We start from the raw sequence: 27,552 nt of genomic DNA, 5'->3' as shown, positions 1-27,552 counted from the left end.
CATAACTTTTATTAACTATTAGAAACCATAAGAAACCACATTATTCATTAAAGATTTACATCCAGTACTTTTTTCTTTTTTTACTTCTTTTTTCCAATTGTACAAGTCAGGAGGAGCTGCTGAAGGCGAGCAGAGCTGGGTGGGCTGGGGGCAAGCCGGCTCCCCCACAGGACCTTCCTAAACCCCCCCACCGGGACAGCTTCACTGCGGACATTTGCTTTGGGAGAAGAGACTTTGGAGAAGCAGCAGCTTTGGGGCTTTTGTGAAAGCAGAATTTGTGTTTAAATTTGTGGAAAGGGCTTGCTGTTTCGTTGCAGGGCAGCCCGTGGCCTCCCTGCCTCACTTTCCACATCTCCTTCTGGCTGCTGAGCAGTGAGAGGAGGATGCAGGAGACCCATGAGGATGCCCGGAGCTGGGCAAACACCCCACGGACCCCACGAAACTCCCAGGCTTTGGGGGCTCTTTTGAAAATACAGTTGGACCTTGCTTTCTCTGAAATGCCCCAAAACCTCCTTCACCCGTGAAGGTGCAAAGGGGTCACTTCTCCATCAAACCAGACCAAGGTTCCTCCCAGTGAGCCCAGGGTGGGAGGAACCGGGGTCCGAAGCCTCGGGAAATTCCCGCAGTTCAGCCACTCCCAGGGAAAAGAGGGAAAAGCAAAGCAAAACCAGTCCCGGGGGAGGTTTGCAGGCAGGATCCCCCTGTCTCGGCACAGCCGGGTGGGCACGGCTTCCCCACTGCCCGCTCTGCCCGCCTCGGCTCGCTGGCTTTAAATACCACATTTGCAGACCGGGAAAGGATAAAGAACGGCAATATAAATATAAATTAAGTGACGAGGGGAAGGGAGAAAGTCGTTGTCCTGTCAAAAATCCAAAACCTCAGTCAAACACGTCATTGGGGTGTTGGGGTTTGAGCACCCCAGGGCACCTGGAGGATCCGACAAATACCACACTTAGGGAGAGGTACGGAGGTGTTGGCAGCAAGCTGTGGTCTGAGCTGGGCCGGGAGAGAGGAGCTCGTCACCGTGAACCAAACTCTGTCCCTGCTTTCCCAGGCAAACCCTGCCTCAGTTTCCCCACCTGCAGCAGGGGGTCCCGACCCCTCCTGAGCTCCGCAGAGCAGCGCGAGACCTGAGGACTCGCTCCTATAAAGTGCTCCAGATGTGAGGTGATCAATAAATACTATTTCATAGAAACGCTTGATTTACAGGAAAAATAAAAAAATCACCGAAACCTTTTCATAAAATCGTTTATTTTAAATATTTCCCTGCAAAACCCTGTGAACACGTGGGCTAGCGGCTGTGTCCCCCCTTAGGGACCAGTCCCCACAAAGCAGCAGCCAGGGCAGGGGTCTGCAGCCCATGCAGCGATGCTCAGCCCAGGCCAGGCTGGGGGGTTGCTCAGTGGTAATTGTCCTTATTATACATTAAACCACAGCGGGAGGATGCAGGAGCCCCTTGGTTTGGGGGTGTACAGGGTGGGGGGAAGAGCCCCATGGCAGCTCCTGAGCACTGGGAGGGGGCTCAGGGCATCACCCGGCTCCTGCCACAGCAATGTCCCTGCAGGGCGTCCTGCCAGGGCTTTGCCACCAGAGCATCCTGCCAAGGTGATGCCACCAGAGAGTACCCTGCCGTGGTGGTGCCACCGCAGAGCATCCTGCCAAGCGATGCCACCACAGAGTACTCGGCCAAGGTGATGCCATCTCAGAGCATCCTCAAGCTCATGACAGCATCCCAAGGAGGTCAAAGGCTACTTCAGTGTCCCCAAGGGTTTGACAGGGTGGGACAGCACCAAACAGGGTCTGGGATGGTGGTTTGGCTCTGCACGGGCAGGCACGGAGGAGCTTGAGGATGCCTTATGAGTCAGGGCGGCCCCTGGCTCCTGAGCACAGGGACCACTGGTGCAGGGGGCTGGAGAGATCACCACCCACATCTCCCTTGCCCTCAAAGGACAAGCGTCCCATGGGAGCATTGCTTCCCACCAGCAGAGGGGACCTGGATGCCACAGTCACCAGGATGCTCCAAGACAACCTCAGCCACAACACAAAGCCCTTTGCAAGTGGGGAAACTGAGGGCCAATGCTTGCCCAAGGACACCAGGGCCGGGCAGAGACCCCTGTGCTCTCTCTTTCGGGGTGTCCTCCTTGTCCTCAGGGCTTTGGTGATGACCCCAACACCGCCGTCCCCACGGTGACAGTCCAGCAACCCCCCAACTTCCCCCCCTCAGAGCTGCTCCTCTCCCAGCCCGCACAGCAAGACCACAGCATCGTCTTCCAAACCCTGAACGGGCGATACCTGGAGGGGGGAACGTGGCCTTGGCAGATCCAGCGGTGTCAGCGAGGGACGGGACGGTGCTGGTGACACAGGACACCCTGTCACCAGGCACAACCGGGTTCAGTGTCAGCCCTGGGGCGAGGAGTTGCAGGGTGCCATCCACAGCTGCATCGGTGCATGGGGTGGGGGCCAGGGGGAGCACACTCACACCCCTGTGCGCACACTCGCACACACGCACCCCAGCGGGCAGCAAACCCTCTTCCACATCCCAGTTGCCAAATCAAACCCCGGTGTAGGGCACGGAGTGCGTGGGGGCCGCGGGGACGGGGGCGGGAGGGGGAGATCTTTTCACACTCGTTTTGATTTAAGGACTTGGCTTCTTGCTGGGTATAGAATTGTCTTTCCTTTCCAGCCGCGTGTAAGGCTCAAAAGCAGAAGTGCCCAGTCCGTAAGCGCCCGGGAGGTCGTGCAGGCTGCCCAGGAGCGGCCCCCCAAAACACAGCGGGGCGGCTGGCAGCCTGGGCGAGGAGGAGGAAGAGGAGGAGGAGGCGAGAGAAGGGACCTGCAGGCTGAAGACTCCCGGCCCCGGGGGGCTGCTCCCACCGCTGAGCCCAGGGGAGGTGGTTCCTGGGGTGGCCACGCTGGATCCGTTGCCCGTAGGACTGACGATGGGGTTGGAGGTGGGAGAGAGGAGGCTGGGGGGGGCCGGGACGGAGAGAAGCCGGCCTTGCTCCAGCAGCCGGAGGATGTTGCAGGTGGCGAAGGACTCGGAGGTGGCGGTGGAGCGTTTCTCAGAGTCCCTGCTCTGGTCTTTCTTCTGCTTGGTGCGACGGTTCTGGAACCAGACCTTGACCTGGGGAGGGGGCGGGGGAGCAGGGGGACGGGGCAGGGGGACAGAAAGGCACGGACGGAAAGAGAGCACAGGGGGGGCCAGGGAAAGAGAGGCGAGAACCAGGAGAGAGTGAGAGATATGAGAGAGAGAGAGACGTATTAAAATAAACGCCCAAGCAAGATCCATCCCCCAACACAGGGACTGCAGAGAAGTGGCTCCCACCTGACGCTTCCAGGGAAATGGCAAAATCCCGCAGGTGCCAGGAGGGTGCAGGACAGGAGCCCGGGAATAAGAGTCCAGTGTAGGAGTCTGGAGCCAGGAGGCCGGGGCAGAGCCACCCCACCACTGCCCCAGCTCTGCCCTGTGCTGGCTCTCCCGGGGCAGCTGAGCTATGGGATGTGCTGGGTTCTCCACTATGATGGTCTTCAAACCCAAGTTTGTGTGCCCACCCTTCCATCGCTGGGCCAGGACACGGGGCAGGGTGGAGGGTCCCTGGCCTTGCTACGGTGCAGGGGAACACATTAGGGGACAGGATGGCTTCTGGTGGCCCTGGATCTCTGGGCACAGAAGCGCTTCTGTGCCCGAATCCAGCTAGGGACATCCCCACCCCAATCTGCCTCTGGCCAAAGTAAGGAACGAGCCCGGGCTGAGGCCCTGTGGGACCATCCTGCCCCTGATTTGCCCAGTGGGACGTGGTCTCTAGTCCCAAGCCCACGGCTCCCATCCCCCTGTGGCTGCCCCCACGCCCCCTAACCTCTCCCCTGGGAGGGCAGCCCCCCACTTCTGTCCCTCCCTGACAGAGCAGAGGGGTAGGAGAGGCAGAGAGAGAGACAGAGAGAGGCGTGAGGGACAGACAGATGGATGGAGATGGAGGTGAGGGAAGGAGATGAATGGGAAGACACTCAGATTAGAGCGTGGCGGACGGGAGTGGATGAGTCAGGCGCTGGCCAGGACCCCAGGAGTCAACCCCAGTGCATCGGCACAGGCTTTGTCCCCATCTGCTCCGGGGCCAGCAGGTCTCAAACTCATCCAAGTCATCGGAAACTCATTGGGGCAGGAGAGTCGCTCACTGACACGGCCCTCGCGCGTCCCCTGGCACAATAGACCCACAGTACAGAGCTAATGGAGCGTGGGGGTGGAGGAGGTCTCAGCCCCCCGGCCCCTTTCTGGGGACATAATAGTGGAACTGACATCTGGGCGAAGCTGGCCAGAGGCTGGGGATGCTCGGGGAGGAGCGGCGGGAGGTCCTCCAGAGTGACGCGGGGACACTAGGACCGTGGGGCTGAGCTAATATCCCACAGCCAAAACCTCCTGGGACCACTGGCCACTGCCAGCCCGCATCCTACCCCCTCTTACCCACAGGGTCCCAGGTGGAAACTCTTGAGGATGTTCCCTGCACAGGGACCCTGGATGCCTCATTGCCACCGGGACTGCTGCGCCCACGTCACAGCCCAGCCGGGTCTCCAGGACTGACGTCCCCTGCCCACCGTCCCCATCAGTCCCTCCATGCCAGCGGGATGGGTTTGTGTGGGGCTGTGTGCTGCCACAGCCTAAGGCACGGTGACCTGATGCAGAATTAGCAGCCGACGAGCTTTTAAGGTGGGGACCTCCTCCAGCTGCCGAATTCTGGGGAACGCAGCCCCGAAACACAACCGTTGGGGCTGAATGAGACTCCCACAGCCCCGCAATCCCATGCCATTATTGACATCTTAACGAAGGTCTGGTGTAAGCCCACACAGAAATGCACAGCCCCAGCATGCTCTGCTCAAAGCATCCCCCAGCCAGCCAACTCTGGAAGAACAAGAGCTCAAAAAAACCCTGCCAGCACGATTATGTCCTTGAGGATGGGCATGAAGGCCCTAGGAGCTGCCCACAAGCTGCATTTTCCAGGCCCAGCCAGATGCACAGCAGGAGGCGGCAGTGGGCTCCTCATCTTCTTGGCAGGGAGGGTGCACCAGCACCCACCCTTCCCCCACCCAACACCACCGCCCAGGGATCGGACTCAGCATCTCCTGGCCTTTCCTGGGTGCAGCATCCCAGTCCCAGCCTCACCTAGCCGTGCTGAGGAGCACAGACGCTGAGGGACGTGTTGGAGCCCACCCTCTCAGGTGAGGACCACCTCCATCCCTGTGCCCCAAACCAGAGGGTGCTCCAGAGCCCCGCTGCTGTAAGCCCGACCCAAACCCTGCTTTCTTCAGCCCAGCATACCTCTGAGCCCACTGCAGAGGCTCCAGGGCTGGGAATACACCACCACCTTTCCTCCCTCCCTCCCTGGTGTCTGGACCCTCCTGGTTTGAGTGCATCACCTCCAGGTACTCTGAGATGCTGATGGGTCTCAGAGACCCTCCCCAGCTGCACATGGACAGTGCAAAGGGAAACTGAGGCAGAGACAGCGCCTGCAGAGCTCTCCGCATTGCAAAGCACTCTGAAACACAGCTCCTAACACGGCAGGAGGAGGCTGCAGGACACACAACCACAGAATCATAGAATGGCTTGGATTGGAAGGGACCTTTAAAGGTCATCTTGTCCAACCCCCCTACAATGAGCAGGGACATTTTCAACTAGATCAGGTTGCTCAGAGCCCCGTCCAACCTGACCTTGAATGTTTCCAGGGATGGGGCATCTACCACCTCTCTGGGCAACCTGTGCCAGTGTTTCACTGCCCTCATCGTAAAAAAATTCATCCTTATCTCTAGTCTGACATCATGCTGAGCAGCACCAGCCAGGGCAGGGTGCCAGTTGGTCGGTTAACACTCTTACCGACTCTGGAGCAAGCTACCTGAGCAGAGGCACCGCCCCGTCACTGCACATCAGAGAAGGGCAAGCAGAGACATCAGGGCATCCTGCAGAAGGAAGGACCAAGCCCCAAGGGATGAGGCAGGTGCAGCGCACTCCCGCTCTGCAGCATCACAGCTGGTGCAGCCAAGGGCAACAGCCATGAGGAGACCGGGGTTTTCATAACACGAGGACTAGGAGGCATCAGGTGTGGTCACCAGGCAGCTGCTGGAAACCTGAGTGAGGCAGGAGGCAGAGCCTCTTTGGGCAGCACAGGTGGTGTTAGTCCCTGCTGCAGGGTGCCCTGGAAGTCAAAATGCAAGTGGGCTGAAGAAAGGACTCGGAAAAATTGCAGGAGAACAGATCCATCAAGATTTAACACAATGATCTGGGTACCTCCTCATGGTGAGCGCTCTCCAAGATGCCAGCGGCTGGAAAGATATGGCAAGGACAGGACCACTTTACACCCCACATGCTATTTTCTCTACTCCTCCACCACTGACCACCACTAGGGAAAGGGTCCTCAGCCTTGGTGTCCCCTAAGGTCAGCTCTTACGTTCTGGTTGTCTTCTACTGGTCGTGAAAAACAAACACAGCTCCATAAAAGCAAAGGGCCCTTGTCAGGGTCTCCAGAGGTCTGTTCGATTCCCCCTCCACCTCTGGCTTCCTGTGGGAGTTCATTTTTCCTGGCTGTTTTGGCTTTTGTTCTGTGCTGGGTCTGTGCTGCCGCCTCTCCTGGGAGCTCTTGGTCAGCTGGGGAGTAACTTTCCAAGGGCAGCAAGTCATCTGTTCGGGTATGACGCTGAATACCAACAATTAATAGCAATACAGATGGGCAAGTCAAAGAAATAGATGGACATAAATTGAAGTGGATATTGATGTGCATGGATTTCTGGTGCTGAAACCCAGTTCCACACCACTGGGGACATGAGGGGAAATGCTAAAGGACAGGAGGGAGAAAGGGTTGAAGTGACATCCGTCCCAAATGTCCCAACACGGGGTTCAGCTGGGGAAGGGTCCTTGGGGAAAGAGGACAAATTGGGTTCCTCCTTCCCAGTGCTGCTGCTGGGAGATCGTCCCAGCACCGAGCCCCTTCCCAGCCTGGATATCCTCTGCTCTCGCTCCTCGTTCACTAGGGCTGGCTGATGCCATCGACAATGGTTGCATCTCCATTTATAGGTATAGACAGAAACTTTCTGTAGCCCTCCCTGCCTTTGTTCTACAACTGATCCTCTCACAGAAGGTTCTCCCATCCTCAACCCACCTCTGTGGTTCCTCTCTGCGCCCATCACTCTTGAACACCATGACCCAAGCTGAACGTGCTATGCTAAATACGGTTTCCTCAAGCCTCGTAGACGGACATGAGCTCTTCCCCATCTGCACTGGTGACATATCAGATGAGTAGGATCACATTTGCCTTCATGGCTAAAGTTCATATACAGCTTGTCATTAATTAGTAGATCTATGTCCTTTTCATCCTCCATTATGATCAAACCCTGAGTTCCTATCACTAGAGATGTAAATAAGCTCAGCCAGACGCAGTCCTTGACAAGTCCGTGAGTAATTTCCCTCTAGCCTTCATCCTTCGTCTTTTCAGCAATATCCTCCATCTTCCCTCGATTACAGTTTATACTCCACACTGTAAGTTCTCTAGTCATCTTTTGCTCTGGTTTCATTCACAACTAACCACCAGCCACCATAGTGAGTGCTTTGCCAAAGTCTGCTTTGGTGATATTGCCTTAATTTCCTTCTCTAAAAAAGCAGCGCTCTTGCTTGTCCAAGTTACTGGGTGAACTGGTGCATGCCTGTGACGTGGCAATGTCAGCCTGGAGGAAGGGCCTCCAGTCTGGCCTGGAGGAAGGGCAGGGAGGACCATGCTAGCACACCCCTGGTGGGCACCACACCTCCAGCATCTATGGAGGAGGTAAGGTAGCCCAGAGCGTGATGTTTTGTTTCTCAGTTACCGACCCGGTGAACTATGGTCATAACTGAAGGTCTGCAGGAGGGAAATAATCACCTCCAGCTCTCCTGCCAGACTGGGGATGGGAAGAAGAAAGTGAGACAAAGGGCACCCTTTCCATAGGAATGGAGAAAAAGGCCAGTCCACAGATGTGTCCCTCTGGGGGACAGCCAAGGCAGCTGAGGAGGGCAAGGGGAGGGAGGGAGGGAGAAGCCTGCCCCTGCTGCGGAGGTGTCCCAGAAAGAGCCCACGGCTCCTGGTGACTGCAAGTCCCCTGCCTGGGGCTGTGGGATCCAGAACCATGCATGACAGGCCGGTCAGGTCAAGCCTGGATGCAGACAAATAGACAACAGCACGTATTTGGAGGTGACTGAAGAGCAGGACATGAGAGGTCATGCGTTCACCAGAAAAGGAAGGTGACTCTCAGAGGACGGGGAGGAGGCAAGCTGTACAGAGATGACTCTGAAAACCCTAGGAGACATGGCATGCAAGACACAGCATGACGCTGAAGATATGAGGATACGCACAATCTGCAGATTTATAAGTCCATGTAAATGTTTGGAGAAGGAGTCCTGGTGCTGGCTATTCAACCAATTACTGTGACCAGGTCTAGTGTCTACTTTTCCATAAGGTAAGTGACGGGCTGGAGGGATCACAGGATAAAACCCCTCATGTTTATGGATCTAGAAATTCTGCTTTGCTCAGTCTCTGCAGCAGGAGAGAGACTGGTAAGAGCAAGGGACTTCTTGTCAAAGTGGGCAGAGGTAGGACATGATCCCTGGCCCGAAGCAAGGCAGACTCAAATGGCAGAGACACTATGGGTGGATCATGCAGAGAACTGCCTGTGGAGCACCGTTCCTGGGGCAGGAGCGTGCTCGCCATGACACTGAGACATTTCGCTAGAGCGGGCGGTTTTCCTAGGAGAGATGCCCTGGACCAACTACAGTGAGGAAGAAAGTCCTATGAGCTGATCAGAAAGGTCCATCTGCCTTTCGAGTCCATTTGAGCTTGGAAGCACAAGACTTTTCTAGGTCCTGCAGCATGAAAATCAAGTAAGAAAATCTGCTCTGTCCTGGGCTGGATGTTTCCATAAAAAATTCAGGGCAGAGATCTCAGTCTATTCACCAGAATAGCCACCAGCCACATGTGCACCCACCAGGGAGGGACAAGGGAGCTGTAGCTCTTTCACCACAACCATCCACCTTGACTTGCAGGTCTTGGGTCACACATGACAGATGTGGTCACGTCATCATGCATTCCCCCCTCTGATAACCCTATGAATGTACTGAGCCCTGCAAGTGCCGGTGCTTGGCCGGCATGAGATGGCTTGATGCTAAACACAGCAACATGGTGGTTCTGGAGGAGAAGCCTGTCATGTTGAAGATACAAGACGAGGTCCAAAGGTACCGAGCTGGGACAGAGGCATGCAGTTCCCACCTCTGGCACCAACCAGATAGGATGCTGGGACCTCTCACCCGTCTGTTTTCTGCCCAACCCGGCATGGAAACGTGCTGCTTAGGGACAGCAGCGTTTCTGCTTCAGTGTCTGAGTATTGAGCGTGGAGGGTCCCCACCTCCCCTAGGGCCTGTAGGTGCTACCAGAGCATGAACTGCAATAACGACCAGCAGAAAAGGAAGGCAATAACCCCAGAGCCGTAACAGGTCTGTCCAGTCTGTCCCAGACTAGTAGAGTCACCCAAAGCCTTCAGGACTCAGTACAACAGTCCTCAGCATACAATAAATCACCAACATCTCACTGACCCACCCATAACTGCAGGTCCCAGACACCCTTTTCCTGTCCCCTGTGCAAGATTTTCTTTCCACACACTCTTTTCACTACAGCAGAAGTTGAAGGTACCTACTCCTTGGAGCAAGGTCAATCCTTTTCTTGCTGGTGGAGAGGCTGGACGTGGTGTCCAACTAGCAATGACCAAGAGTATGAAGCCTCAAATGCACGTTGGGTAGAAAAGCAGTTTGGAAGGTTGAAATCTGCTGCCTGATCATTTCAGGAGATGCTTCCTAGTGCATGGTGCGTAAGCCAGCTGGTAGCCCTCCCCGCGGTACCACGGAGCTTCTCACCCCGTCCCCCTCTCCTTGCGAGTCCTGCTGTCACCCAGCAGTGCAGGAAAGGGCTCGACCCCCCGAGGACCTCGGGTTGCAAATTCATCCATCACAGGCTACGTGACTCCCATCACGTTCGCATTTACAGGGAGTAAGGCAAAAAGAAATCACAACAAACAAATCCCAAACTGCAGGGAGAAGGGTCTCAGGGGAGCTGTCAGCGTGGAGCAGCAGCTCTGGAGCAGGGATGTAAAGGCTGAATTTATTGTTTTCCCTTCTTCCCAAGAAAACCTTTCCCCTGGCCTGCTCCCCTCTGCTCACACAAAAGCTAACGCTGCCCAAACACCGAGCGAGCCCTCCAAGGAGAAGGGCAAGGGAAGTGCAGAAACACCGCTGACCACCGCCGGGGAAGCAGTATTGCAAATTCCCTCTGCTCCCAACCGGCTTTTACGGCAGTGAGAGTGTCCACAGGGCCACCGGCTGACTTGGCAAACGTGTGCCTGGGAGCAGGAAGTGGAGCCTCCTGAAAGCCCAGCAGGAGATCACTGCATCCCCCCTGGCCATACCGCATCCCCCCTGGCCATGCCGCCTCCAGGTCCCACGTCTGTCTGACTCGGGCAGCTAGGCGTTTATTTTACGTTTTTCTGTTTGTTTGGTTGTTTTTTTTTAAATTATTCTATTTTAGTTTGATTTATTTTGTTTTGTTTTGTTTTATTTTTTATTATATTTTTAAAATTTTATATTGTTTTATTTTATTTTAAATGCACACACCCCCCTAGTGCCTGTTACGTGACTGAATGAGCTGCTGAAGGTCACAGAGATGTAGCCACAGACTTCTCCGTCTGCTGGGGTTTTCTCTGCCTGTGGTTTCCCTTCCCTGAGGATTGATTCATCCTCCAGGAACCGGCTCCAGGAGCTCCCTGGAACCTCCACCCTGCACCGCCCCATCCCTCCCATGGAGCCATGGGCGCTCCCCGCCTGGGAGGAAAGCAGGAGAGCCGTGTCTTCGGTGTCACCTGCCCCCCTCGCAAAGGGAAACCGATTCAAAATGTCACCGAGCATCTGAACTTCTCGGGGCGCCGCTGGGGGGGTGTTCTGCAAAGGCACCGTCCGTCTGTCCGTCTGCCCGCCAAGCAGCAGGATGGGCACGCAGACAGCTGAGCCACCCTCTCCCTTCGCTCCAGACCCCTGCCAGCGCGCCCTGCTCCTGCGCCGAGCCGTTTGTCAACCCTTTCCCGGATTGCAAATGCCACACAGCCCCGGCTGCACCCACGCTCCTGCACACACGTGTGTGCTCGCACACGCCCCACGCGCGCGCACAGACCCCCACAGCGGAGCATCTGCAGGGGTGTCACGTCTCCCTGCAGTTCCCGAGCTGCTGGAGAGGGACTTGCCGAGCACCCCGGTTCCCTGGTCAGGCAGGGGCAGGGTGAGGGCAGCAGCACCGGCAGAGCTCCGGGGAAGGGAATAAACCAGGGACATGGCATCTCCCCACTCGCTGGAGCAGCGGCCGCAGCCCACGGCATCAGCTCTGGGCAGGCTCCCAGCTCCGGGCACAGTGTGGCCGGTGGCATGCGGCACCCGTGCCATGGCACGGCAGGAGCGGGCAGCTCTGATCCCGCTCCCGGCAGTGTCAGGAGCAGCCATGGGGCAGAGTGTGCTGTGAGCATGGCTTTTCCATGGCTATCGTCACCATGGTGGCACCAGGATTGAGCACATGAGGGTTTTGGTCCCTCCTAGGGACCCTAAGGAGTGCCTGAGTACGGTCTTCGCCTCCGCCAGCCCCTTCTCTGGTGGCTGAGCCTGCCCTGCAGATGCTGGGAGCTCGGATGCTGCTCCAATCCCTGCCCTCCATCTAACACCTCCGAGCTACAAAACAAATTATTTCCGAGCGGTTAATCCCAATGGAGACCCCCCGCCGGCAGGCCAAGCTCCCCGCACGCTCCGGGGATGGAAAGGTGCAGGGTGGGAGCCCATCACCCCCACGGCGCTCGGTGATCCTGGGATCTGCTGAGGGTTTCAGTCCAGTGGCTGCCTCGCTCAGCCCCTGCTCCGCTCGCCCATCCCAGCACGCTGCCCAGAGCTCCCGTCCCTGCAGAGCAGGATGCGGCCGTGCTGGCCAGCCGGGGACTGGGCAGTGCACTCCTCCTCTCTTCGGCTAATTTTTAATATCATCTGGCGCTTAACTGATGCATTTTGCCAGCTCGTGGCTGAGCAGCAGTGGGACGCCGCTCCCGAACAATTCACAGTTTGCCGGTGGGAGCCTGAAATCCATGTCCCTGCCCACCCCGGTCCCAAGCAGCGGGCACGTCACGCCTGCTCATTAAACCCTCCTCGCGCCGGCGCACACACTCCCACACGCCCACGTCCCCCACCGCCCCCCAAAACGCCCGAGCCCCTCGGCCTCCCCCTGCTCGGTGGCCAACGGGATGGTCCTCATCCTCCCCCGGGACACCCATGAGCATCGCCCCGGACACCGGCACCCACGCAGGCAGGGCTGGGGGATACGTCATTGGTTTTTAATGGTGTTTATTATTTGGCAGCCCTGCCCCGGAGGCTAATCCCGGCACACACATCCCATGCCGTGCACACCTCCGGCATGCCAGCCATCCGAGACTATTCATAGCTGCTGGCCGAGGCCATTTTCCTCGCTGGGATTAGTTCCCCGCCGCCATCAGCTGATGCCTGCCACGGCACGGGGGAAGGTGGGACCCAGCCTGCTGCACCGCCATCTCCCCGACCACCCTTCCTCCTCCTCTTCCTTCTCCTCCCTTCACCCCAAGCGGGGCTGTGGGCTTGCGGAGCCATCGAGGCCGGGGCAGGAGGAGGCTCGGTGCAGGCTCGGGCTCCCCGCGTTGCATAAGCCGGCGGGCTCGCTGCCCAAAACAGCCAGAGGTTTCATAACGGCACGGCGGCTGCACAACCCGTCTGCCTCTCCCTGACCACGGCGGGAACAGGGAGCATGGCCCTGAGCAGGGATGGACTCATCTCTCGGCTTCTCCTCCAGCCCCTCTGCGGCCCGGCAGCGCCTGGGGCCACCCCGGCTGCACCACCCACCCCAAACCCTCTGCCACAGCCCAGGACGGACATGCTTGGGGCCGTGCTTCCAGCTGCACTGAGCCCCAGCCCACGGCCGGGCAGCGTGCTGGGGACAGTCAAGGTGGGACCCAGCTGAGCCCTTGGCCAGGAGCCCGTCCCCAGAGCGCTGGCTGCCCCACTGCTGATCCCAAACTCCAGCCAGAAGCATGCCCACGGCCTGGTTTTGCTGCAAAATTCAGGATGTTTTCTGCTTCACAGCAGGGGAACCTCCCGGGTGATTCCACGCCCTTTGCAAGTGGAAATGAGATGAAGGAGCAGGGAGAGACAGTGATGGGCCCTGCAGGCAGGTCTGGCACGGGTGGAGTGTCCTTCACTATCCAGCCTGGTGGCTTCAGACCGAGGTGTCCCAAGGGAGCATCCTCCAACACACAAAGAACAGGCAGAGACAACCCCTTGTCTCCTCAGAGGTGCCGGCGAAGGCTGACGGATGATTTCCCCCTTTCATTGGGGTTTCAGAAAGTGCAGCCTGGGATGGATGGATGGATGGATGGATGGATGGATGGATGGTCGGTCAGATGGTAATCCCTCCCTGGCAGGGACATTCTCCACACAGCCCCAGCTCTGGGGATACGATACCCAGCGGGATTTGCTCAGGACTGGCTGCAACGCAAGTGTGCCCGGTGGTGTCACCCACCACAGAGCCCCCCTTAGCCTTTCAGCCATTAGCACCCAGTTTGGGTGGCGAGGGAGTCAGGTGGGACAGCAGGGCCGTCCCCATGGTCACGTCCCCTCCCGCAACACCAGGATCCAGCGGAAAGTATCCACGCGGACGTGCTGTTTCCTCCCATTTTCCATGCACAGGGCAAACTGGTATGGTTTCCTTCCAGTGTAAAATAAAATATAGCTGGGGTGGTGGGAGCACCTGGCTGGAGGGTGAGGGCGGGTGGTGGGACACTGGACAGTGGCCAGGATTCAGACCCTCACCTCTGGGGTTCCTGCCCCAGCACCGGAGCTGGCTCCAAAACTGTCACCACAACCAATTTCCATCAGAAACTGTCATCTGTAGGAAACAATTTCTCTTAGGTTATACCCACTTGGAGTATGCCGAGAAAGCCTTGGAGATCACTCTGGAAACACTCAGCCCTCTCGCAACATTTAGAAATGAAATTTTCTATCACAAATTCTGAAATTGTTTTTTTTACTGCGCAGGCATTTTCGATTGAAAACGCGTAATGATAAAAATCTCAATTAACTATTTCACGTTTACTTACACGAGCCATTTTGCCCAGTGCCAGTTGAGCTCAGGGAACTGTAGAGGTTTCCCAGATATTTTGGGTTATCTGATTCACCACAGGAGCAGCTGTCCTGTAGAAGAGCGCTATTTCCAGAAGGCCCCCTTGCTCCCCCCTGAGGAGAGCTGCTCCTCTCCTCTCTTTGGAAATGTTTTCCATTCCCCCACCAACACGCTGGTGCTCATCGCCCGAACCCGCTTCCCCAGCTCCCTGGCGTGTTTTGGGAAACGAAATGCCAAAAAAGGTGAATTTTTGAGTTTGAGGAACCCAAAGAGTCAAGGGGGCTGGGGCCAGGCAGGCAGAGGCAGCGGCCGGGCTGTGCCAGCCTGGTCCTGCCGCTACGTGGTACCTGCTCATAACACAGATTTATTGCCACCAGCCCAGGGCCCCGTGGCTGCAGGGTAAACCCCACCACGTGCCCCCGCCGCAAGGAGGGGACGGGATTAGCTTCTCCACGTGAGCAGGTTTACTCCACAAGCGTGCTCTGGCACAGGCTGGCATGTGGGAAGGGGACCCAGAAGCTACTGGAGGTGCCCAGCTTCTCCCAGGGTGACCCTGGGCATCTCCGGTGGCCACCACATGCCATGGGAACCAGGATCCACCTCCCTTACAAGCCAGTGGGAGCCAGATGCCTTGAGCATCTGGATCCAACCTGGAAGTCATTAAATATGGGCTCACTCAGGCTGACATCCTCCATTGACACCCACTCACTTCAGAACACTCTCAGTACCCAAGGTTTTAGCAGCAGGAGCTGGCTGCAGGCTGCTGCGGTTGGACATGATGCCTTTCCCCAGCTATCTGCCTCTCCATCCTGCTGTCCCCATGTTCCCTGAACCAGCCCCGGAGGACCCCGGCTCCCTTAAGAAGGTGGGTTAAACCCAGTCTGGTGGAGAATTGCTCCAGCAGAACAAGGCACCCTTCTGCTGGCTTGGTTACTTCAGACCATCCAGAAAAAGCTCCACCAGAAGTGGCCCAGGGGGATGGACAGGAGCACCCAGCTGGGAACAGCATGGGGGGGTGGGAGCAGCACCCCCAAAACGGGGCTGGATGAGGATGGGACACCCCAACCCGCAGCACAGTGCGTGTGGGGCTGCAGCTTCCCTGAGCAGAGGGGAGAAAACATTCCCCGCTGGGCAATTACCCACAGGAGAACGGTCAGCACAAGCACCCATGGCATGAAACACCAACGCTACAAAAGCAGCTGGGGGGAGGCAACACGAACCACAGAAGACCTTAGAGACTATTTTCCTATGCACAGCAGAGCATGATGGATGGGTGGGTGGGTGGGTGGGTGGATGGAGGGATGGAAGGATGGAGGGATGGAGGCCTCCTCAGAAAAGAACATACTGGGCTACTACACCTGTATTTTCTGTATGGTCTAGAAAAGGGATTTCCAACAAAGCTTTGGAAATTCAACTTTCCTGTACCCTGAGGACTGCAGAGACTACAAGGATGAGGAGTGCACTACTTTGCAGCAAGCAGAGCAGCGTTACGGTCCTACCTGCCTCTTGTCCCTTGAGGAAGCCCCAACCCACAGGTCCCATCACCAAGCTCTGGATGACTCTCACCTCCTCCAGACCACAGCTTTCCTGCGGTTCTCCCTGCGAGAGGACAATTTGTGCTGGCACCAACCATTGTTTCATTGTTCTCTCGCTGCAGGGACTGATAGTTGTTAATGACTCGAGGTGTAATTAATTTTTAACGGCATCATCTTAATTGCCAGGCTATAAATAAACATTCCCGCCCCTTCTCTGGCTCAGCTGCTTTCTCGCATATGTTTTGCTCCACGGCGGGGGGATCGCAGTCCTGAAGGCTCTGTGCCGCAAGTACCCTCCCCATGCTGCGCAGGATGCTTGGGGGTAGCGGGCCACTGGCAATGACAGAGCAGTAGGAGCCCAGCCTCTGTCAAGGATGGCCCAGGTTTTTGTCCAAGAAAGGTCTGACAGACCAGCTGTGATGGAGCCCATCACAGCAAAGGGAACACCAGGGGATCCATGGGGGTCCCACGGACTTTCTGGCAGCCAGGCAGGCAAGAATCGCGATGCTAAGACCTCTCTCCACTCTGTGCCCCACCATCCCTCTACAAAGGGTCTCCAGATGCTGCACAGGAGCCAAGGAGTCCAAAAGCTCACCAGTATCTTCCAGGAGGTGCATTGGTTGTCCACAAGCCGCCAGCAGTGCTCCTGGGCATGGCCTCCTCGACTGAGGACATCCCTGTCCCACAAAGCTCTTGCCTTTGGGATGGGGTGAGCTACCTCTCGGCAGAGGGACAAGGCTCGGAACTGGGTGCTAAGTGGAGAACATCTAATAAACCAACCCTGGTCCTGACCTCCTGGGTGCCCAGCCCTCCAAAGGGGCCCTTGTTCGATGTGTCACTTTTCTGTCCTCACTCTAATGAGGGCAGGAGGAGCTGGCAAATACACCTGGTCACTTGAACCTGAGCCTGGCATTGAACTTCTGACCCAGAAAGCAAAGCCTCCTGGCCCAGGCAAATCCACCTCGGCCAGCCCATCCCGCCTCTCCTCCTGCCAGGGGATTTATGGGAATTATCCTCCCTCTGCCGTCCCCCCGTGGTCCTTCTGCCTCGCAGCCTCCTCTCTGCCTTGCATTTTCTATCCTTTAATGACACTAAGAAGGGGCACTTTTCCCCTAATGCCTTGGGATGCGTTGCCTGGAGAAAGCCCGATGCACGGATACAGGCTACTCTCTGCTCGGAGCATGGGGATGGATTCTGGATGGGTTGTGCCAGGGTGGGCTTGGGCAGCCCCTCCGCAGCCCTCCGCACCCGGGACGTGGGAGCTCACCTGGGATGCAGCAGCCGGCACATCCGCATCTCCAGGCTGCTGCTTGACAAGTTAATGAAAATATTCTACTGGCTAATTAAACTCGCTTAACACTGTCTACGTCCACGGGTTAATTAGAAAAAGCACAAATGGCATTGGGCTGGAACCCGAGCCGCTCCTGGCGAGACAGAACAGGTACACGGCTCCCTGGAGGGAGGAGGCAAATTCCCTGGGCTGGAGAGAGCTGGGGTAGATGGAAGCACCCTCCTCATCCTCGCCTGAGTGTGGATGGCTCCAAAACTCCCCCTGTGTCCCTTGAGTGGCTGAGCCCCGCAGACGGGCACAGGTACAAGGTGCGGGGCTGGCTCCAGAGGGACAGCAAGGTGACCCGGGGCACAGCGGGATGCTGGTGGACGGCTCTGCGAGCAGCACGGGGAGGACAGGCTCATCGGCAGTGACACCAGCTTCTGCAGCTGCTGCTGCTCCGGGCCGGGAAGTGGCACGCACGGCTCTGAGCCTTCCCCCGGCACCGAGGGGCTGTGCTGCTGCTCCCTGCCTTAGCCTGGGTGAGACCCCTCTGTGCTGGGTCACCTCCCTTCTCCGCTGAGTGACCTCCCCTCTCCCTCGGAGCAGGGGCCAGAGACAAGAAAGCAAGCCGATCCCTACTCCCCAACATGGAGGTGGGGCATTCTGGCTTCCCTGCAAGAAGCAGCGATAGCCTCCTGCCCCGAAGTCTGCCAAAAAGCAGGATCAGATGCCAGGAAAGTAAAATAAGGGCTTAAAAGAGGCCTTTTTTTTTTCTCCGGTAGGATTTCTCAGGGGCGCAGCCTGATCGGCGGACCCACTTATGGGGACGCTTGGCTGCAGCTCTCCAGCTGTGATGACATCGTGTCTCTTCCTATCTCATCACGCTGTTTGCACCACTCTCTCTTTGCAGAGGAGCGGAGATGAATCATTCTTCTCCCCCCCGAACATTCACAGGCACAAAAAACCCTCCTCAGTGGCCCCTTCCTCCATGCCCCCCGCTTTGTTCTTCCATCCCATGGTGGGACACCATGGGGTGCCATTGCACCCAGGGGTCCCTGCAGAGAGCAAAGTTGGGAGCAGTTGGTGGGGGGAGGCTTCCTAACCCTGAAACCAGTGTATTGCTCAATGAGGGGACAGAAAGGATCCATCCCACCGTCCCAACCAGCACAATAAATACGTCAACCAAGAAAGAGCCACAAGATGCTGCTAGTTGGGAATCCGCCAACAAAACATTAGATGGAGCAATTATACTACGAACCGCCCTAAGTCCTGGGAGCTGCTCCTGGATAACACTGGGAGAAAAATCACCAAAAGTATCCAAAATACTCTGATTGTTGTAAATGTTGGATTTGTCCCTGGCTGAGCTGATGGACATCAAGGAGCCCTATGGGACAGGAGTGGCTGGTGGTCACTACCCAGTCCCCAGGCCACATCCAAATCGCACCAGCATGCTGCATGAAGCCGTGCAACACCCTCCAGATCTAAGGGGTCTTGTAAGGCCCCGCGGTTGCCCAGCTCTTGTAACGACTGAGGAAACCTCCCAGCCACGAACGTCAGGGAACTGGGGCAGGGAGTGACGCCTGAGTGTGCAGAGAGCCTGGAATGATATACCAAGGGGACCTGCACCCTGCTAATGAGAGGAGGAAGCCAGGCACCGAGCCTGGCACTGCTGTCCCTGGGCACGGTGGTGGCTGGGGAGAGATGGGCAGCAGAGGGGAGCCAGGAAGGTACAACTGGGTGTTTGCTGCAGGGAAGGAAATGCTGTGAAAAGCATAGAAAGGGATTAAAAAAGACAGAGATGAAGGAGACAGATGGGAAAAGGAGGATGCGGGAAGGAGGAGAAAAGAGGAGAAGAGACAGCCGTGGCCTACAGGGTGTGAATTTTCTCACTGAGTGATGAAGGCAGCAGTGAGGCACCAAGCAAGCAGTAAATAAGCAGACATTAGTCCCTACAGAGAGGCTGCGCCCTCCCGGCCCCCGGCTGCCCACCCAGCCCTGCGCTCCCAACAGCCACACCAGCTGCCCATCCCTTCCGGGGAGCCGAAGCTCTTCCCATGGCATGGCATCACTGAGCCCACCACTGTCCCTCCCGGCTTTGTGGAGGTGATGCTGGGACTGGGGCTTTGGCTGGGACCCCGGGAGAGGGACCTGCCAGCACTTCCTTGCATGTATCTCACAGACAGAAACCTGCTCCTTACCGAAAAAATCCTGCTCCCCCACCAAAAGAGACGAGAGCGACTATTTTTGTTGGTGCACTGAGGCTCTGCTCCCCCTTGCAGGACCGTGCAGCAGCTGCACAGCAAGTGCCAAAGCCCCACAGAGCAACAGGCTCTCCCCAAAATCAGACCTTGGAGGCAGGGGCCTGGTTGCTGACAACCGGGGCAGATTTGTCCCACAGGAGGTTTGGAAAAATTGAAATTATTTCCTATGTGAATCAATGAAAACATGTGGCTGTCTCCAAACATGCCTTACTGGCCGGAGAAGGGGCAGACTGGCCTGACGGCATTTTTCTGTGGTTCCCAGCTGTGCTGTTTTGCACTGCAGACTTCATTAATTTTATTACTATTACTATTTCTGTATAAATTTTCAAGCCAAAACCATTGCAACCCCAGCAGATGCACTTTTTTTGCTTAGCAGACATCAACACCAACTTCCAAGCAACGCGCAGCCTCTCCCACCTCCGCTCGCCCAGGCTGCGCCGCTCAGCCCAGCTCCCTCCGCACCCGGCAAACCTCGGCGGAGGAGAGACAGAAAAATCCCTCCCCACCTGCAGGGAAGCTCCAGCTGGGGACATGTGTGCGGGGGGTTGGAGAGGGATGGAGAAGAGATGCCCAGGCCACACCGCAGCTCGGGGGTCCCCTGGTCTGCAGGGGCAGTCCCCAGTGCCATCCCCACCCTGCTGGGAGCGGGAGAGTGAAGCCACACAGGCTGCAGGGATGGGGTAGCGGCGGGGTGCAGGATCCGTGCAGGATCCGTCCAGCTCTTACACAGCCAAACACCCGATCCCGGCAGCACCCACGATGATGCCCAACGACCCCACTCGCCCCCCCTGCGCTGTGGGTGCTGCATAAGGACCTCAGGTCCCCACTGATGCCCCCCCTGCTCTTTTCTCTTTCCCGCTTTGCCGGGCCCTCACGGGGAAGCCGGGGGACGCTGCCCGTGAAGAAGAAGGTCAGTGGCTGGGGGTGTCCCTGCGGACCCCACTCCCCCTTTTCCCACCTAACCCAACTGCTCCTTCGGCTCAAGAGAAAGGGGTGGAGGAAAGCCATTGCCCGCAGCACCGCGCACGCTTCCCCCCGGACACACTCAGCCCCGGCTCCCAAACAAAACACCGGCCAGTGCCCCTCCACCCCAGTAAGCACCGAGTCCCGCCCCCCGCCTGCGGACACAGGCTCGGCTCAGCCCCGACGTCCCCCCAGGACAGCCCTCGCCCACCCCAGCCCCGCTTTCTGCCCACTCTGCCTCCCCCTGCCTCCCCGCACTGCCACCACCGCGCTGGTGGGCCAGCATCCCTGTCCCCAGGGGGGTGGCCACATCACGGGGATGTCCCCACCGTGGAGGAGCCGCCACGACCCTTACCTGGGTCTCGGAGAGGTTGAGCTGCCGCGCTAGCTCCGTCCTCTCCCTGCCCACCACGTACTGGCAGCGCTGGAATTCCAGCTCCAGGCGGTAGAGCTGCTCCGCCGTGAAGGACGTCCGCGTCCGCTTGGGCCGGTCCAGGTCCAGGCCCTTGGGGAGCACGATCTCCCGGATCGTCCCTTTGGCATCTGGGAGGGAAGCGGGGAAAAGGGCCGTCAGGATAAAGTCTCCAGGGAGGAAAAAAGCTGGGCTGGGGAGGAAAGGGACTGGGAGAACTGGTTCAAAATAGACATTACTAGCGGGGGGGAAAGCTGAATTAAACACCGGCTGCGCCATCAGGGCTGGTTTGAGTGTCTGGGCTCGCTGCAGGAATAACTGTAAGAAATCCCCCAAGCCGTGGCTAAAACAGGAGGCATCCCACAGTTCGGTTGTCCCCTCTGGCCCCAAATGCTGCAAGTTTACAAACCTCCAGGGAACAGTAACAAGTCTTCATACGAATAGGGATTTTTTTTTTCCCAAGAGATGAATGGAAACCAAAAAACAGACCATCTAATCACAGAAATAATAGCTTCTGAAAGCCAGAAGCAGAAAACAGTGCTGTACCAAGAAAGAGTTCAAATTAAAGATTTTTTAATAAAAAATATTTTTTATTTCTGTCCTTCCTTGGGAATACTGGAAAAAAATTACCTATATTACAACTCCCTCCTTTCCAGAATTAGTCTCACTGAAGGAATATTTTCTTGAAAAGCAGCACCTCCTACTTTGAGGCAGTTCTTTATTAAAGCACAACTTTTGGGAGTGCCGCATGTTCCAAGATGCTCACGGCAGCAGATTTTATGAGACCAGGACTATTGCTGCCCATGGCTGGACGTGAGGAAACAAAAGCCGGAGGGTTTACCTCCCACATTAGCCCCGGACAGCCCCTTCCACGCCGTGGGATGCCGCTTGCGACCCCTCCAAAGGAGCCACAGCTTTACTATACACTGACAAAGGACGAGCTCTCACAGAAAAACCCACAGAGTCCCAACACAGGACACGTGTCCCAGCTCTATGGGCTGGGATGTGCCCAGTCACCCCCCTGTCAGACACCAATGGGCTCTGTGTGCCAGATGCGGCACCAGGCATTAAAAATCAGCCTTGGAAATTGCCCACTGGGCTCCTGCCAGGCCCCAAACCCCTCGTTCTCCTTGTCCCTTGCGCTGCCTTTCCTTAAGCACCAGCAATGCCAGTGGAGAACCCAGTTCGGGTGAGCCCCGGCTGCTGAGTTCCCCATTTCTGCCCAGTGGCTTTCCCACAAGTTAAAAACCAGCCACAGAAGCCACACTGGGCAAGCAGCACCAAGCCTGGAGGGACCCAAGGTCCCCAGCAGCCCTGGCCAGAGATAAATTGCTTTTTCTCTTTGTGGCTGACTCAGGCTTGGAAGGATTATAAAATTGTTGGGGCAGGAAGGGGGGAAATAGTGAGCAACAGCCTGGGAACCGGCATGGGGACGGTGGAGCTGGCATGGGGCGGCGGGAGCAGGGAGCAAGCACAGACCTGGGAGAGGGATCCCAACTCTGAAGCCGGTCTCCCACTGCCACACTGTGATAAATGTCAGAGGCACCATCCCAACACGGCGAGCCTATTCCAGGCTGGAGAATGACACTGCAGGGGACACCGGGGCTGCAGAGGGCTTGGGGAGGGCCAGGGTGGGAGAGGGTCTGGTGGGACCAGGAGCGTGGGCTGTGATCCGCACCCCCCAAGTCTCGCCGGTGGGCATGGGGCTGTTGGAAAGGAAAGGGGCTGTAGGTGGATTGGAAGTATCTCTGGTGGGGTATCTGGTGGGATTTGGACGCCAGCCTGGGAACCATTTTGCAAGGAGAAGGGCGTTTGCAGGGATGATGCCCAGACCACGTCCGCACTCCCATGGCCATGCCGCGGTCCCCCGACACAACAACAGCTGGGGCTGCCAGCAAGGAGCAGCTTAACAGAGACGCTCATGCTTTCCAGCCACAGCTGCAAATATCTGCCCCTCTGCCCTCGTCGCTCTGTACGGCGCTGCCGGCATTATTATGGGTATTATTTGTTGTTATTTCCCCCCAGCAGCTGGGGTGCAGGGCGGGGGGAGCAGGCTGGGCACAGCACCAGAGGCAAGGGGGGCACAGCCCATGGTGCCAGCTCGCCAGGGGAGAGGAAAAACCGCTCGCCCCAGCCTCTCGCCCGAGCCCCTTGCCACTCCTGCAGCACAGGCGGGTCACAGCCCTATTGCAAGCCACAGACCTTCCCCGCTGCCCGCCCGTGCAGGTTCTGGGGGGCCCACAAGCCACCCCCCCATGCCAGGAAGGGCACAACACCATCCTGCCTGAGGAACCCCCTCCTGAGAGCCCACCCCCATCAGCCACTGGATCCTAGATTCCCAACTGTGTGGCTCCCACAGGTCCTGCTGTGGCTGCCTGGGGTTTTCCGGCAGCCCTTGGCTTCCCCAGCAGGGCCATGGTGGCAGGTTCTGCTCTTGGGGACCAGGCTACACCTGATGGCAGCACAACCAAGACAAGGTCTGGGACTGAAATTCCCCAAAATAGGTCTGGTGCCAAGGGGATCAATCTCTTCTCTGCCTTAGCAGCTAAATACGACAAGGGAGGACAGGCAGGCATGGCTGGGGAGCAGGAGGGAAGGCAGGTGGGCATTAGCTTTGGGGAACCGACCCCCGAGCTGGTGAACAGGGATTTTACAGCCCGCACAGCCTCTGCAGCGCAGCACAGCAGGCGCAGGAGGGACGCATCCTGCACACCGACACACACAGCAGAGCCAGGCACACACAGATGCCCCCATACGCCCAAGGACACACCGTGCACACCCGTGTGCATGAGGGACACTTCTCCCCCACACAGGGACACACCGCACACACCCGTGTATACGGGGGGGGGTTCTGCACCAACATGGCTGCCAGGACATTTCTGGGGCGCACGCCCGCTCTGCCAGCCCCGAACACGTACACCCGTCCCTCCCCACGCCTGGGGCTGGGGTAGCCATGCTGGCACACACACCTCAGGGCACACTTGGGGTGCACAGGAGCCCACAGCCCTTCTCAGTGCACCCCAAACGGCACTGGGCTCCCCCCAGAGCTCCCCACCTTCTGCCTTCACCCCCCGGGGTGCAGCACTAAGGAGGTGACCGGGAGGACGGGGGTGAACACCCCGAGATCTGCTCCCCCCGCTTCCAGCCGTCCCTCTGGATGTAGCCCCCACGCTGTCAGCGGGACCGGTCCCGGAGCTGCCCGGCTCCTCCGGCCACCGCCGGCGAGTCTTTGTCCCGTTAATCCCCACTGAGGACAGGCCCGCTGCCGGCCTGCAGTCCCCGGCCGTGCCCGCGTCCAACGGCACCCACCAGCCCTGTCGCCTCTACGGGACGGGGCTGGCCGGGCGGCCAGGGCCGCCTCCGTGGCCAAAGCCACCCTGTCGCGGCGGCTGGAGGCTCCGTCCCGCACGGCCGGTCCCCGGTACCGTGCCGTACCAGTGAGCGGACCGAGCCCGGCCGAGCCCCGGGAGAGCGCCGGGCCAGGGAACCCCCCTCCGCTCCCGGCCGTCCCAGGGCCCGGGGAAACCCGCCGCTTCCCAAACGGCTCCCGCCGACGGGGGAGGCTCCCCCCAGAGCCCCTTCGCCACCAAAGCCACGGCGGGCGAGCACCGGGGATGGCCCGGAGCGGGAGGCAGCCCCGGGGCAGCCGCTCCGCGCCGGGGCCGTGGCTGCAGAGGGAAGACGAGGGGGAGATGCGGCTCCTTCCCCCGGGGCAGGCAGCGAGGTGCGCGGGGGAGCCGTCCCTGCGGCACCCGCTGCCGGCTCACCCCGCGCCTGGGGGGAAATTAAAAATATTTTAAAATATATTAAAAAAAAATAATAAATTGTAAAACCCCCACCTTGTGCAAAAACCAACCTGGAGGAGCTTCCCTGGCGCCGGCCGGTGCTTGGCACCGACCCCTTTCCCGGGAGCGGGTCCCCGGCCGGGGGAGGGCTGGGAGCCGGCGGGACCGTGGCCCCGCAGACCGTGTTTCCCCGCCGCATTTCCCCGCTTTATTTCGGCTCCGTTCCCGTTTATTTGCGCCGTTTTCTCCCCGCCACCATTTTGTCCGCGCCGTGGCGGCTGCAGCAAGATGGTGAGACCGGTCTCTCCCGGGCGACGGTCCCCGGGACCGGGAGAAGCGAGGCCCCTGCCCCGGGGTTGAGGACCGACCCCCGTCCCGCTCCCAGCCCCGGGCCCGTCGGGGCGGCCCTGCTAGGGCCGAGGCCGGGCCCGGGAGAGGCCTGACCCCGGCCTGACCCCGGCGGGGACTGCGGCGGCTGGGTTCGTCCTCGGCGAGCACCGAGGACCCGGAGACACCCCGGGGGAGACCCCGGGACCGGCACCCGAGCGCTGCCCGCTCCCCCGCCGAGGTGCCCGGGGCGGCCAGGGAGGGCTTGGGCTGCGACAGCCGGACTGTCGGCGACAGGCGCCTATCGCGACAGTTGGGAAAGGGGGTTCGGTGGGCGGCGGGGCTGTTCGCGACCCGGCCGCCAACCGCTCTGCAGCCGCCGGGTGGGCCGCGATGCCCGAGCCGAGCCGAGCCGTGCCGTGCCAGGCCCCGCTCATGGCGAACGAGCAAGGACCCGGCTCAGGCCTCGCCACCCCCGGGGCAGCAAAGAGGGAAGGAGGGAGGGAGGACACGGCCGAGCCGGGGACGCGGCTCCGGTTCCCGCCACCCTGCCCGAGCGCTGGGCTTGGGGCCGGGGCAAAGGCCGGGCGGCCTCGGCTCTGCTCTGCCGGGCGGCCTCGGCCCTGCTCTACCGAGCGGCCACGGAGCTTCTCCGGGCTCCGGCTTGCGGGGCGGCGGAGCGGGGGGACGCTCAGCATCCCCGGGGAGGGCCCGGAACGGAGCCGCGCTGCCGCCCCGGGATCCGGGGAGCGCTCGGCACCTGCCTGCCTGCCGCAGCCCCGCCGAGGCGCCCCAAACTTTCGGGGTTCGCCATAACCCAGGCTGGTCCCGGCGAGCCCCGGGCCGGCGGTGGGCTGAGCGCCGGCGGTGGGCAGGGATGCGCCGCTCCGGCTCCCGCCGTGCCCCGAGCCCCGGCCGAGCCCGCCGCGTCCCCCCCATCCCCGACCGACCGAGTGCTATTATAAAGAGGGGAAAAAAAAAAAAAAAATAGCCCCTAACTCGCCGCCGCTCCGTGACGCTTTTCTCCTGCGACAACGCTTTAAAAAGCAAAGCCGATGCTTTCGCCCCTCTCCCGCTGCCTGCGCGTCCCCCCGCCGGGGCTCAGCCGGCCCGGGGGGTCCGCGGCCCCGCGGCTGGTCCCCCGCACCCCGGCTCGGCCCGCTGAGCCCGGCCGAGCCCGGCCCCTCGGCCGCAAACCGAGGCGGGCACGCACGGCTAACCCGGCTGCGCTCCCGGCCCCGCTCCCGGGAGCCGCACGGCGGAGAGGGCTTGGGGACCGGGCCCGGTTCCTGCCGCACGGAGCGGAGCTGGGGGAAGCCACCGCCGCCGCCGCGGCGGTGGCGCTGGGAGGCCGGAGCTTGCAGCCGGCCAGCGCCCGGGAGCGGCCGGGGATGCGCTGGAAGCGGTGGTGGGGAGGAGCGGGGCGAGAGTGCCCCATCCCGCTGCCACCCGGCCCCAGGGCGAGGAGCGGAGACCCGGTCGGCGGGGGCGAGCGCAGCCGCGAAGCGGCCGGTTGGGGGAAGCGGAGAACGGGAGCCGGGGACCCTTGCCCGTACCTCGCACCAGGATGCGGCGGCAGTAGTCCGCTTCGCCGGCTCCCGACGGGCTCTCGCTGTCCGGGGCGCACTCCTTGGAGGAGCCGGGGCTGATCGCCGACGTTCCCGGGATGTCCTTGAAGCCGCCGCGGCCTCCTCCGCCGCGCAGAGCGCTCTCCAGCTCCGCCCGGGTCGGCGCCTTCTCCCGGGCCCGCCCGGTGGCTGCGGGCTCGGCCAGCAGCACGGGGCTCCTGCCAGGCTCGGCCCCTCCATCGCTCATCCCTGCGGGCGCCGCGGCGGGATCAAACATCAGGAGGGAGAGAGACAGAGAGAGAGAGAGGGAGAGAGGAGGCAAGACTAGGCGGGGGGGGAGGGGAGCCCCCCCCACCTTCCCCAGACCCCTTCCCCTCCCCGCCCATCCCCGGCCCCCCCTTCCCCCGGGGGCTCAGCGCCCTGGCAGAGCCGGGGGCACCGAGCCCCAGCTCACCCCCATGGCCGGAGACCGCCGGGGGCCGTCGCCCTCCCGCCTCTTCGCGGCGGAGCCAGCCCTCTCCCACCCGGGGGGCTGGCATTTAAAGCGCACCCCCCTCCCCGCTCCATCGGCCGGGGGTGGTGCCGGGCGCGGAGGTGGGGGGTGGGGGGGCTGGCGGGACCCGTCGGGGCGTCCCGAGAGGCTGAGACGGGGGTAAAAAGGAGTTAAAAACTTTGACAGGTGGCTGAGCCCCCCATCCCCCCCGCCGAGCCCTCCCCACCTCCGCTTCCCGCGGCACCTCGCTCCGGGCAAACTTCGGGCGCTCCGGCCGCCGCCGCTGCCCTTCCATGGAGCGCCGGTCTCGGCGAGAAGGCGGCGGGGAGACGGCGGGAGCGAGCGAGGGAGCCGCCGGTGCCCGGGCTCGCCGCGCTGCGCTGGGATTCGCGTGCGGGGAAATCAATACCGGGAGATGGGGAGGAGAAAGAGGGGAGTGATTTTAGGGGGGGGCGGAGGAGAAGGGGAGGCCGAGGGGAGGGAGATGCGGAGGAAGCGGGCGGGGGTGGGACCGGGGGAAGAAGACGGAGCCCTTATTCCTCCGGCCCGGCCCGGCCCTCCCCCGCTCCGCCGCGCTCCTCTGCGCATCCCCCGGCCGCCGCCGGAGCCGCAGCCGGGAGCGGGCGGCCGAGCCCCCGGGGCGGCGGGGAGCGGCTCGGGGAGAGGCGGTGGGAGGAAAGGAGCTTTTTTAAATTAACGGCCCG

At 59.9% G+C, this 27,552-nt stretch overlaps 1 protein-coding gene across 2 annotated transcripts; it reads right to left on the bottom strand.

The window, feature by feature from the left end:
- On the bottom strand, positions 1–27,552 carry VAX2 (ventral anterior homeobox 2). 2 transcript variants are annotated; one of them, XM_063336709.1, is made up of 5 exons: positions 27,075–27,552; positions 26,344–26,604; positions 20,619–20,806; positions 3,858–3,896; positions 1–3,124 (listed from the first exon to the last, which is right to left on the bottom strand). In XM_063336709.1, exons 2-5 carry the CDS (start codon positions 26,600–26,602, stop codon positions 2,636–2,638), a joined length of 975 nt encoding a protein of 324 aa, XP_063192779.1. In that variant the 5' UTR covers positions 26,603–26,604; positions 27,075–27,552; the 3' UTR covers positions 1–2,635. The 2 variants fall into 2 exon arrangements, with proteins under 2 accessions (XP_063192779.1, XP_063192778.1); XM_063336708.1 differs by lacking the exon at positions 3,858–3,896 and having other exon boundaries at positions 26,810–27,545.

Source organism: Chroicocephalus ridibundus, chromosome 5 (genome assembly GCF_963924245.1).
Source record: "Chroicocephalus ridibundus chromosome 5, bChrRid1.1, whole genome shotgun sequence".
Classification (NCBI taxonomy): Eukaryota; Metazoa; Chordata; class Aves; order Charadriiformes; family Laridae; genus Chroicocephalus; species Chroicocephalus ridibundus.
This window is presented reverse-complemented; position numbering and strand designations above follow the sequence as displayed.

Coding starts and splice junctions, on each gene's coding strand:
- VAX2 (XM_063336708.1), bottom strand. CDS start 26,894: ATGCCAGCCCCCCGGGTGGGAGAGGGCTGGCTCCGCCGCGAAGAGGCG. Junction 20,807..26,343: donor CCGCCGCATCCTGGTGCGAG/GTACGGGCAAGG, acceptor CTTCCCTCCCAG/ATGCCAAAGGGACGATCCGG. Junction 3,125..20,618: donor TCAACCTCTCCGAGACCCAG/GTAAGGGTCGTG, acceptor CCCCCTCCCCAG/GTCAAGGTCTGGTTCCAGAA.